This window comes from Polypterus senegalus, chromosome 8 (genome assembly GCF_016835505.1).
Source record: "Polypterus senegalus isolate Bchr_013 chromosome 8, ASM1683550v1, whole genome shotgun sequence".
Lineage (NCBI taxonomy): Eukaryota > Metazoa > Chordata > Cladistia > Polypteriformes > Polypteridae > Polypterus > Polypterus senegalus.
Genome location: NC_053161.1, coordinates 169,502,886 through 169,516,241, shown reverse-complemented (window position 1 = coordinate 169,516,241; position 13,356 = coordinate 169,502,886). Strand labels below are relative to the sequence as shown.

Genomic DNA, 13,356 nt, shown 5'->3' with positions numbered 1-13,356 from the left:
TACTGACATGACTGGCACCTGACACCCCAACTGTGCTGCTTCTTTACACAAATGCAAGTCTCATTCTTCATTTGTCTTCTGTTTTTGCCAAATGAGATCACATCATCCAAATATGTGAAGTCAGAGTGACTGAAGGCCTTAGTGTAGAGGACCCATGCTCATTGATTCGATATTTTAAAAAAATTGTCTGAATATTTATGGTATTATTTTTAAAAGATTTTTAAAATGAGCCACAGTGCTGTCTTCTAAAGCCAACATCCTCCTCTGCTTGTCCCACATGAGTTCTTGCAGCAGAGGAGATACCAAACCAACAGGTGCAGTCAACCTTCAGTATTTGGCTTGGATCTTCATTGCCAGTCCTTTGGCATCCATAGGGTGCCCAGCAAAGCCACACGCACGTCTCACATTGCCAGTCTATCATCATCTGTGGGAGACACCCAGTGTTGCTCAATAGGAGTGCCCCTTCTTCAGCCCCAGGCTCCTCTCCCTAAGTAAGACTCACTCCCAACCACTTGCCTTTCTTCTGCCTTCACATGGGTTTTCCCTATCCTGCCTCTCACTCTCTATTTCTTCTTTCGATCTCTTTTTCTTTAACTTCTAATCCCTCTGTTGTTGCTTCTTTCCTTTTTTTTCCTTTCTTTCTCCCCCATCTGTCTGCCATGCCGGCTTCTATACTGTACTCGATTTAGTGCAGATGAGACCCTCTGCCCACTCCAAGTTATTAATGCAGCACCTAACTGATCCACTTTCATTTGCATGTACAGTAAGTGTATTATCCACCAAGCACTGCAGTCAACCCCAGAGCAGTACCGTCATGCACCCACCTGAACCTGTTCAAAGCTTGCACACTCTTGTGACGTGATTATTTATTTAAAAACCTGCTCAACTGTTCTTAGAGGTGACTTTATCTACCTGAATATTAACTCTGATAACCTTGGAAGTGGAGGAGCACAAGAGCAGGAGTTTTCAGAAGTAATCACTGACTGTTTTTTTAACAAAGTATGTTAAAGCACCAAGGAAGTGTGAAGCCTGAAAGGATTTAGTATTTTGTAGTAATCGGGATAGATTTGAGGGTGTAGAGGTGATTAAACCAATAGGGCCAAGTGACCATAATATAATACAGTACTCAGTGTTTTGTAAGAGCGCAGATGCAGAGACTAATACTGTTAAGTTTAACTTTGGTAGGCAAAATATGAACAGATGAGTCTTAAACGGGTAAACTGGGAAAAGCTTTTAAGTATGGAGACAGTCGAGGAGCAGTGGAACAGGTTTAAAAATGTTTTACATGTAATGCAGGGCAGGTACATACCTAAATTTGGAATTAATAGGAAAATAAAAAAGAACACTGCAGTGGATTAATAAAGAGTCAAAAAAAGAAGCACAAAGTAAAAAATAAAAAAAACAGCTGTATAAGGTGTACAAAACTAATAACTCCAAACTGAATCAGAAGGCATATAAGAAGATAATGGCAACCATTAAAAAGGATATGAGGAAGGCTAAAAGACAGTTGCAGAGGAATATAGCAGATAAGGCGAAAGAAGATCCTAAGAAATTCTTTCAGCATTTTAGTAGTAAAAGAACAGTCCAGGAAGAGGTGCATCAAGAATAGAAAATGGAAGTTTAAAAAATAACAGACAGTGAAATAGCAGATGCTGTACACTGACGGTTATCTGAGGTCTTCACAAGTGAGGAAGTGGAATACCTCCCAGCGGTAACAAGGACTACTAAGGAGGTACTGAAGGATTTGGAAACTGAAAAGTGTTGCTTAGTTTAAATACTGTAGGCTGAAATCAAACAAATCACTAGGACCAGATAATATTTACCCTCAAGTACTTAGGGAGGCTAGCGAGTACATACGTAAACTCTTGACGTATATTTTTAGGAAGTCGCTGCGCACTGGAGAGATTCTGAAAGGGTTGGGAAATGGCAAATATCATCCGATTATATAAAAAGTGTGACTGGGTAGATCCAAGCAACTACAGGCCAGTAAGCTTAACATGCCTCACAGGAAAATTAATGAAAGGAATTTTCAAGGATAAGATTTTGCACCACATGGCAAGAACAGGAGTTATTCTGAAAAGTCAACATGGGTTCAAAAGAGGGAGGTCATGTTTTACTAACATGCTGGAATTCCATGAGGAAGCAAAAGAAGGATATGATCAGAGAGGAGCATATGATTATTATTTATCTTTCAGAAAGCATTTGACAAGGTGCTACATGAGAGATTGGGCATCAAATTAAAACAAGTGGAAGTTCAGGGTAATGTTCTTAGACGGGTACAGAATTGACTTAGAACCTCATCAGAATTGGCTGATGTTGATGCCACTGCTACTTTTAATATATATAAGTGATTTGGATAGGAATATAAATAACAAGTTTGCAGATGATACCAAGATAGGGGTATTGGCAGATAATCCAGAATCCGGTGAATCATTACAGAGGACTTGGGCAGCACTCAGGCTTGGGCAAATTTGTGGCAATTGTAATTTAATGTCAGTAAATGTAAAGTATTACACATAGGAAGTAAAAATGTGAGGTTTGAATACACAATGGGAGGTCAGAAAATTAAAAGTAACCTTCATGAGAAGATTTTAGGAGTTGTATTGGACTTGACACTATCAACTGCCAGGCAGTTTTCAGAAACCATTTAGAAGGCTAACAAAATTTAAAATATATAGTGCCCTAATGTGTAGCATACAAGTCCAAGGAGGTTTTGCTGAAACTTTATAACACACTGCTGAGGCTTCATCTGGAGTACTGCAGATTTCGTCTCCAGGCCACAAAAAGGACATAGCAGCAATGAGGGGATGAATTATGGAGAAAGATTTAAAAAAGGAGAGAGCAGTCATGACTGAAGTGTTTAAAATTATGAAGGGAATTAGTCCAGTGGATCAAGACTGTTGTTTTAAAATAAGTTAATCAAGATCACAAGGACACAGTTAGAAACTTGTTAAGGGTAAATTTGGCTCAAACAAAAGTTTTTCTTTACACAGAGAACCACAGAGTCATGGAATAAGCTACCAAGTAGTGTGGTTGGTAGAAAGTAAGACTTTAGGGATTTTCAAAACTAGACCTGGTGTTTTTTAGAAGAATTAAGTGGATAGGACTAGTGAGCTTAGTTGGGCTAAATGGCCTGGTCTCATCTAGATTGTTCTAATGGTCTAATGTTCTAAAGACATCATAGTAAAGAGGGGAAGTCTCCTTATCATCTGATTAGTCTGACATCAGGAGAGTCCACCATGACAAACAGTCGAGTTTCAAGATCCTTGATGTTCAGCATTAACCAGATTCTCTAACAGATGTCTTTGGATGGCATCTTAGAAAATCAGACAAATTGTCTCCATGCCCTGAGTGGTGAACGAATGGAACAAATCCCAGTTTCTCACCCCTCCCCACATTATCATCTTTGACAAGTCTATTTGTACACTCAAGCTCTGGACACTTTGAGTCTCATTTCTTTAAATTTTTTGTCAAGCATTAATTGCTACATGTCATTTTCAAAGACACCAGTCAGAACTATATAAAGACAGGAGGCATGAACTGTACAGCATATAGCACCTATATAGTGATCTTGGGTTCAAACTGAATTTCATTGAAAAGTCAAAGGTTTGCTGGTCATTAAAACTTTGTCCTCTGTGATCTTTCCTTCTGTCTGTTCATCCTCATGTTCTCAGTTCTCTCTCTTTATCTCTGCAGCTTGTCTGGTTGTGGCCTCACCGATAGATGTTGCACAGCTCTCTGCTCGGTTCTCTCCTCTCCACACTCACAGCTGACTTATCTGGACCTGGACAACAACAAACTGGGAGATTCAGGAACTCATCAGCTGTGTAAAGGCCTGAGGAGCCCAAACTGTAAATTAAATACACTTGGGTGAGTAAACAGTGTGAGGTGTGTGGGGTGTAAAGTCACACCAGACAGCTTGATAGATAAACTGACCACAGGACACTACATGACTTGACTGAAGGAAGGAGATGAAAAGGCAGTGGAACAAAAAAGAACACAGATGCAGTAGAAGAGTGCAGCTGGATGAAGGTGCCAGGCAAAAAAGACAACAAAACTAATGGGAGACAATGTAAGGAGAAGAACAGGAAGGCGAGAAAAGTGAATAGGAGGAGTGTGAGATGGACATTCAAAAGGGATATGAGAAGTGGTGGCTATCAGCTATAGAAATGATGGACAGAGGGACAATGACACAGGGAGGAGATTTGACAAGACCAGAACTTCAGGTAGAGTGGACAATAGGAGAAGTAGTTTTGGTTATAGTGGTAATCTGGAACTGAAAAGAACGTGAAGAACCAATGACAGTGGACAGAGAGGTAAAATAAGAGGAGGGAAAATGAAAACATGGGAGTAAGGAGGACAGAGAAAGACAAAACAGGGAGAAATCAAGCATTAATTAACAGGGCAGGACACAGGAAGTGACCACAGGTGGACAGATGTGTCAACATCATGTTGGACAGGCCACCTTCTGTTGTGATTGCTCTTACAGCACAAAATAACAAAGAAGTGATGGCTTCCAAAATATCTCACAAATTAAATATCACCGCAAAGCAGCATCAACCACAGGCTTCAAGCCTGACTAGAGAGAAAAAGAGGAATGATGAAAACTCTGACAGGAGCAGAGGCAAGCCAACAAAAGATCTTTATAATAAAGGGAGGTTTATTATCAAAAGAGCAGAAGAAGCCGTCAAAAACAATCTAAAGCAAACCATATTCCGAAAAGAAGGGAATATAAATTCTAGAGCAAAAGGTTGAAAGCCAATAAACAGAATTAATAAAAAAGGGTAGACGTTCAAATAAACCACACTGGACTTCAATTGTCAGCAGGCTTTAAAGGGTTAGAGGCAGTCTCTTAACTGTGATACTGTGATGGACAGGTGGCCCTGCATATTGGGGATCTACCCACAAAATACAAGGAACATGAGAGATTTGCAAGACATACAGATGCTAAATCTAATGTATAAAGCTCAAAATCTGTATGTGTGTGCGAGTATATATATATACTAGCAAAATACCCGCGCTTCGCAGCGGTGAAGTACTGTATTAAAATTTTTATTAAGAAGAAAATTTTACCTTTTAAAACTGAGGGAAAATATGCCAATAATTATTTGTTAATGATCTCTTTGTATACCATGTTGTCAGTTCGGCCCTCTGGTTGTAATATGACCAAGCTGTGCGCTGAGCTTACTCTTGAGCATGCAACTTACAGTTGGCCATGTGAACAATAATCTTCTCTCAAATCTCACAGCTTGGATTGCTGCTGTCATAATCGGTTTGAGTTTCATGGTTTGTTTCAATTACGACAGTATTTGCAGGATTTGTTGTATTGAAGTGACATTCGGCATCTGTCAAGCGTTGTAAGCACAGAACCGGTTTCAGCGATAAAATCACATCCAGCTTTTGAGAGTTTAAACATTCATAAACATCAAAGTGTCCACTACTGAAATTGTCACCTGTGAATCTAAGATGTTTAAGAGGCATTGGCGGTTGTCGAAAGGTGTAAAATATTTGGCTATTTCATTACACTTGAAAGCGACAACCGAACAATTCAGCGGCAGCCATCAACTCACATGCAGAACCATAGGTGAAGGGCTTAAGCATTTCACTCTTCTAGTGCTCCTGTGTAGTATAATTATCTCCAGTACCATCATCAGTCCACACCTTGAACCTGTCCCAGTCATTCAATACATAAGACGCAATGTTCCTCCGGATATCAAGAGTGAGCCTGATATTGTCGTGCAATATGTAACAAAGAGAATGGAAAAGGTAGGTGGTATCTCCGGGCATGGAAACCACTCGGTAAGTGATAGTTCTTTGATCAATAGTGATCATCTTGATAGACATGGTAATGGGGGTTGGAATGATAAAGGAAATGGGTACCTGAATAATGTAAAGTAAGTGTAAAATACTTATACAATAACTATAATTGTAATAAACAAACAATAAAGCAGCAGAGAAGCTGTGGATTAAACAAAAAGGCTATAGTTATCAGTAGGGAGACGTGAATCCCGTGGCGAAGCAAGGAAGGGAATGTAGAGACTGGAGCAATGGACGGCCTTATATAGGCAGGCAGCCAACAACGTGGGAGACGTTGGGATGGGGGACCCAATGCTGCCTCACATGGTGACCGAGCTGCAGGCTATGGACGTATATATGTACGTAAGTAGGATTCAGTTAGCGTTGGGAATCCTGTGTACCAAATTTCTTGAAGATGGGCCCATAAGTAACAAAGACTATTGAAAAGTTCAATATGGCGGCCGACAGTGGCATCATACCACCGAAATAAGTACGTACATTGGTTTCGGTTAGTGCAGGGAAGCCGCCTACCAAATTTCGAGAAGATGGGGCCATAAATAAGAAAGTTCATCATGACGAACGTTGTTAACCGTTATGACCGTTACGCGTAGAATTTCGAAATAAAACCTGCTTAATTGTTGTAAGTAAGCTGTAAGGAATGGGCCTGCCAAATTTCAGCCTTCTACCTACACGGGAAGTTGGAGAATTAGTGACATTGGAAAGTTCAATATGGCGGCTGACAGTGGCATCATACCACCGAAATAAGTATGTACATTGGTTTGAGTTAGCGCAGGGAAGCCGCCTACCAATTTTCGTGAAGATGGGGCCATGAATAAGAAAGTTCAATATGGCGGACGTTGTTGATCGTTATGACCGTTACACCTAGAATTTCGAAATGAAACCTGCTTAACTTTTGTAAGTAAGCTGTAAGGAATGGGCCTGCCAAATTTCAACCTTCTACCTACACGGGAAGTTGGAGAATTAATGACGTTTGGAAAATTCAATATGGCAGCCGACAGTGGTGTCATACCACCGAAATAAGAACGTACATTGGTTTTGGTTAGCGTAGGGAAGCCACCTACCAAATTTCGTGAAGAAGGGGTCAGCCTTCTACCTACACAGGAAGTTTGAAAATTGGTGACGTTGGAAAGTTCAATATGACGGCCGACAGTGGCGTCATACCATCGAAATAAGTAAGTACATTGGTTTCGGTTAGCGCAGGGAACCCGCCTACCAAATTTCGTGAAATTGGGGCCATAAATAAGAAAGTTCAACATGGCAGATGTTGTCGACCGTTATTACCGTTACATGTAGAATTTCGAAATGAAACCTGCTTAACTTTTGTAAGTAAGCTGTAAGGAATAAGCCTGCCAAATTTCAGCTTTCTACCTACATGAGAAGTTGGAAAATTAGTGATGAGTCAGTGAGTGAGTGAGTGAGTCAGTGAGTGAGTGAGGGCTTTGCCTTTTATTATTATAGATATATGTTTGGACTTTCATTGTGACGATGCCACATACAACTGCCCGTGATTGAATTTTGTTTCTTTCTCTCTATTAAATAAAACAACTTTTTCAAATGTTTGGCTTTGAGATTTGTACATTGTCTTTGCAAAAGGTATTCTAACAGGAAACTGTTAACATTTTAATATGAATAGTACATCGAAATCTCCTTTGTTGTTTAATGTTATCCCCTGAAGGTACTGCATTACCTTTCTTGGATACATACTTCTTTCTCCAGTAATTAATGCAGAGGAAGACCAAGACGGTGTTAACGGTTGTAGATATTCTACATGTTATTATTATTACATATTAATATTTTGTTAGTTGATGTTTTCATCTTCCATACAATCACCACCAACTGTTTCAGTATAGTCTATAGATACTCATTTAATCAATCTGCAGTACAACCGATAGACATTTTTCATGTTGATTTGTTTGACTTTGTCGTTTCTCTGTGCTAGGATTGCCCGTGTACTCATTTCTTCTGTTCATAACCCTTTGTGATAAAATTCTTCAATAAAATTTGGACATAATACGTCTTCTTTAATTGGGAACTTAAAGTGAGGAAAACGTTAAAATTTATAAGAGCTGAGAGAGCAAGAACTGTGTCTGTCAAAAGCATTCACACGAATGACAGATGAGAGTACCATGTGCATGGATTACCATGATTGAGAGAAGGGCGTGACTTGAAAATATCTCATGGCCAAAGTCTCGACTCGCAGGACCTCCAAAAAGTCTTGTCTTCCAAAATGTGTCATCTCATCTCAGGATTTTTTTAGTATAATATAAATATATATGGGGCGGCACAGTGGTGCAATGGGTAGCGCTGCTGCCTCGCACTTAGGAGACCCAGGTTCACTTCCTGGGTTCTCCCCGTGTCTGCGTGGGTTTCCTCCCACAGTCCAAAGATATGCTGGTTAGGTGCATTGGCAATTCTAAATAGGCCCAAGTGTGTGCTTGGTGTGTGTGTGTGTGCTCTGTGGTAGGCTGGCACCCTGCCTGGGGTTTGGTTCCTGACTAGCGCCCTATGTTGGCTGGGATTGGTTCCAGTAGACCCTCGTGACCCTGTAGTTAGGATATAGCGAGTTGGATAATGGATGAATGGATATATAAATATTTTAAGATAAGAAAATTCGACAGAGTCAAGTAAAGTTTTGGGGAACCGCCCCGTATAATGTCCAACAAACAGGACAAAAAATGCTGAAACAAAAAGGTTCAACAAGTATTTGACAACTCATATAGTAAATAGGGGGGTATTTATAAAGAAACAGAAATGGCTACAGGAAATTATAGGGAGGAAGTGACGGTTTCTGACTTCTTTGTGACGTCATCAACAAGGGCCAGAAATATACTTCGGCCATTTTGGATCCTCGATATGGAGTTTTACTTTTCTTCTTTGCTTTTGCAGAAAAAGAGAAAGATCAGTAACCTCTTTTAGCCCTCCATGTTTCAACCGTCTACTCGCCGTGGGTTTTGTCGACTGTCTCCTAATCGCAAGTGCGTGACAATATATATATACTAATAAAAGGCAAAGCCCTCACTCACTCAATCACTCACTCACTCATCACTAATTCTCCAACTTCCCGTGTAGGTAGAAGGCTGAAATTTGGCAGGCTCATTCCTTACAGTTTACTTCCAAAAGTTGGGCAGGTTTCATTTCAAAATTCTATGCGTAATGGTCATAACCGGAACCTACTTTCGTATACTGTATACGGCCATTGCGGGCAGCTCGCCACGTAATTGAGTGCCTGCCCATATAAGGCCATCCATCAGCGGCAATCCAATAGAAGCACTCTGCTGCGAAGGACTGTGCTCATGGAAAGGAAGATGAGATGGTCAGGGTGGCATTTGGCACAAACTCAGCGAAACTGGCGAGAGAAAATTTTAAGTGCCGGGTCTGAGCTAACATTAAATAAAGCCGTGGACATCGCAACATTGCACGAGATAGCACCAGCACAGCTGAGAACCTTCGATGCATAAACTCCGAGGGGCTCACGTGAACTGACTTTGAACGCAGTATGCAGACAACAAGCAAGAGCTCCAAAGAGCGCAGAACAAAAAAGCGTTACACAATTGAGAAGGCAGCAAAACAATATGAAGCGTGTGACACATACAAGCATATTCATAAGTGCAGCTACTGCAGAAACAAAGCACACGGTGGAAGAAGTCAATGTCAAGCTAAAGGAAGACAGTGTAAAAGAAAAAAAAAACCCGTGCATGCAGTGTGTGATGTCTCAAATAGAGAGGAAGACGAGCTATTAGTTGATGCAGTAAGAAAGGAATCGATAAATGAAACCTGTTATCTTTACAACAGTTGACAAACACAGAATGTAACTTGAACACAACACATCCTCCAAATACGAACCTGATTGAAAGGAATAATGATAATCAAATCCTTGATTAAAGCAACACTCATAACACTCACAAAACAAATACTGTATATTGACAGTCATGTTACGTTATTATTAAAATGTTTCCTTGTTTCCCACTACTCTCCGCTGCGAAGCGCGGGTATTTTGCTATATATATATATATATATATATATATGTTATGGCCAAAACCCGAAATCGGCCTAAGTGGGAAGTGACCGGCAAAATCGGGAAATGGCCAATGGCACTGTAAATTGTACCAGCCAATGTCCAAAATGTCCTTGATTTTCGGGATTTGGCCAGCCAGATTGCAATATAGCATGGGGCAACTGGCCAAAGTAAGAAGAAAAAAAAGGCAAAATGGCTGGCCAAAGGAGCATATACACTGGTCATCTCTAGTATTCGGACTTTGGCTATATACAGTATTTCTCAAAAGTGAGTACATCACTTACATTTTTGTAAATATTTTATTATATCTTTTCATGGGACAACACTGAAGAAATGACACTTTGATACAACGTAAAGTAGTCAGTTAGATAGACAGACAGACAGACAGGACAGACAGGACAGACAGATAGACAGATAGATAGATAGATAGATAGATACTTTATTAATCCCAAGGGGAAATTCACATAATCAAGCAGCAGCATACTGATACAAAAACAATATTAAATTGAAGAGTAATTAAAATGCAGGTAAAAACAGACAATAACTTTGAATAATGTTAACGTTTACCCCCCCAGGTGGAATTGAAGAGTCACATAGTTTGGGGTTGGAACGATCTCCTCAGTCTGTCAGTGGAGCAGGATGGTGACAGCAGTCTGTCGCTGAAGCTGCTCCTCTATCTGGAGATGACACTGTTCAGTGGGTGCAGTGGATTTTCCATGATTGACACGCTCAGCGCCCATCGCTCTGCCACTGATGTCAAACTGTCCAGCTCCATGCCTATAATAGAGCCTGCCATCCTCACCAGTTTGTACAGGCGTGAGGCGTCCTTCATCTTTATGCTGCCTCCCCAGCACACCACCGCATAGAAGAGGGCGCTTGACACAACCATCTAATACAACATCTGCAGCATCTTATTGCAGATGTTGAAGGACGCCAGCCTTCTAAGGAAGTATAGTCGGCTCTGTCCTCTCTTGCACAGAGCATCAGTATTGGCAGTCCAGTCCAATTTATCATCCAGCTGCACTCCCAGGTATTTATAGGTCTGTACCCTCTCCACACAGTCTCCTCTGATGATCACGGGGTCCATGAGGGGCCTGGGCCTCCTAAAATCCACCACCAACTCCTTGGTTTTGCCGGTGTTCAGTTGTAGGTGGTTTGAGTCGCACCATTTAACAAAGTCTTTGATTAGTTTACTATACTCCTCCTCCTGCCCACTCCTGATGCAGCCCACAATAGCAGTGTTGTCAGCAAACTTTTGCAGGTGGCAGGACTCCGAGTTGTATTGGAAGTCCAATATATATGGGCTGAACAAGACCTGAGAAAGTACAGTCCCCTGCGGCGCTCCTGTGCTGCTGACCACAATGTCAGACCTGCAGTTCCCAAGACGCACATACTGCGGTCTGTCTGTAATATAGTCCACGATCCATGCCACCAGGTATGAATCTACTCCCATCTCTGTCAGTTTGTCCCTATGGAGCAGAGGTTGGATGGTGTTGAAGGCGTTAGAGAAGTCCTGTAGAAAAGTGATTTCATTTGTTTTTGAAATTCTTTATAAATAGAGTTAAAAGAGTGTGGAAACTTGAACATCCCTCATATTTTGCAAGGGATTGTATAAGAAAAATGAAAAATGACCAGGAGAATAATAGAGAATGGACAAAGGGTCAAAAAAAAGAGTCAAAACCGACAACTAGATATCAGAGTCAAAGAACAAGAGCAGAGATTCAGAAACCAAGAAGAGCAATATAATGTATAATATTTATTTTTTCCACAGCAAAACTAGGGTTTATCCATCAAATTTTAATACCCTGGTATTTCAGAAGACGATCTTTAAGCTATCACTTTGAATATTTCTCCAACGAGTGTATAGCAGCAAATTCTGGAAACCTTTACCAAGGAATCAGCAAGACAGCAATACAAAAGGCTCTAAAATAAAGGTTCTAATCGGGAAAACAAAACGGCATCATAGAAAAACGTAATCAAATTATATTTCTTTATATTTTGGAAATTGTTGTACATGAAATCCCTAGCTTCTATATAAATATTGACAAGAATTTAATCAGGAAAGTCTAAATTAATGTATACAAATTCAAGATCACAAGACCTTTGGACTAATTTGTGGCAAAATATGTATGCCTCCCTCCTTTGATCATATGCTGGGTAACATCTGGGTTCTTTAAATAATAAGAATAAAAATTCCTGATAATGCACAAATAAACAACAATTTAATTAACAGAACAATATTATTTTGAACAATGCAAAACAATTAATGATAACAAAAAAAGAATAAAGAAAATAAAAAGAAGAACTTAAAACAGGAGCTGAGGAAGAACACTGACTTAGCCAGAACACCTTCTTTATGAAATGGACAGTTAAATGAGACGTAATCAGAAGGCCTGGTCAGTGGACTGAATAAGTGGCAGGAGGACACGCACATCATGTCACTTACAGACACTGAGAGGAATTCTTGGAAGATGACTTCAGAAGGTTTGTCACTCAAATGCTGCAGTGTGTGAGGTGATCCTTTCTTGTGTTTTTAACTGACACTTGTGTCTCTTGACAGGCTTTATTCTACTGGGATTGGTGAGAATGAGAAGAAAGACCTGAAGTCACTAGAGGAGGAGCTGGATATGACTGGACGACAGATGGATATCAGCGTAACTATGTTGCTGGCTAGTGAGAAATGGTGATCAACTGAAAACAAGGAATGGTGTCTACTGTCCACACCCTCCAAATTCTCCTCTTTATTCTTTTATAACTTTTTATAACCTTGTCAACTCTCCTCCACATATAACAAACTCTTCATTTCTTCTTCTGAACTGGAGTGTTTCTTCTTTAAAATTGCTTTTATTTGTCCACTCTGTCACTTAACTTATCACCATACTCCATGAGTTAAGACTGGAAAGCCCTGAGTTAAACCAGTTGGATGAATACAGTGGGAAGGTCCACAAATTTCCCCATTGGGTGAGAAAGTCATGTGAAGGGAACAGCAAGAGCAAAGACTATTGTACAGTCCAGTTTTAGTGTGTTGTGGGGATGAGGCCTGTCCTGGCATTGGGGACAAATCTTGGGCATGGCATTGGTTTATAACAGGACAAGGTGATGGTAATTTGAGAAGAAACATCACAGAACTACTGCTCATCTTCAGGATTTGGCGTTGTTTAAACCCATGTCTGCTCTGTTCCTTGTTTGCTGTCCAATTTACTCACAACTTCTGACTTCTGTGTTTGAGCCATGTGCTGATTTGGATTTTCATTAAACTTTAACACACACAAGTATCTTCTGCTCTTTTTTTCTTTCACATTCCCTCTCCACTGTCACCTCCACTTGTGTTGTCTTTAATGAGCAGAAGCCTGAATAAGTGAGACATTAAAGAAAACATATATAGAGAAAACTAACAAAATGAGGAGAACTCAGACTCTAGTGGTTTAGAAAATTTGAGTAACTGGCAGCCAATCCAGGTTTGGGTTCTACCTTGAACCTCATATTGACTGGCTCCAGTGCCCAGCTACCTTGAAGTGGACTGA

At 40.3% G+C, this 13,356-nt stretch overlaps 1 protein-coding gene across 2 annotated transcripts in view; it reads left to right on the top strand.

Moving 5' to 3' along the window:
- Positions 1–13,104, top strand: part of LOC120534490 (NACHT, LRR and PYD domains-containing protein 12-like) — a 146,654-nt gene extending 133,550 nt beyond the window's left edge. For both annotated transcript variants that reach the window (XM_039762089.1, XM_039762088.1), the window contains 2 exons: positions 3,697–3,870; positions 12,393–13,104. In XM_039762089.1, the coding sequence (XP_039618023.1) occupies positions 3,697–3,870; positions 12,393–12,519 (301 nt within the window). In that variant the 3' untranslated portion in view covers positions 12,520–13,104. The remainder of the gene's footprint in view (positions 1–3,696; positions 3,871–12,392) is intronic.
- The last annotated feature ends 252 nt before the right edge of the window (positions 13,105–13,356 follow it).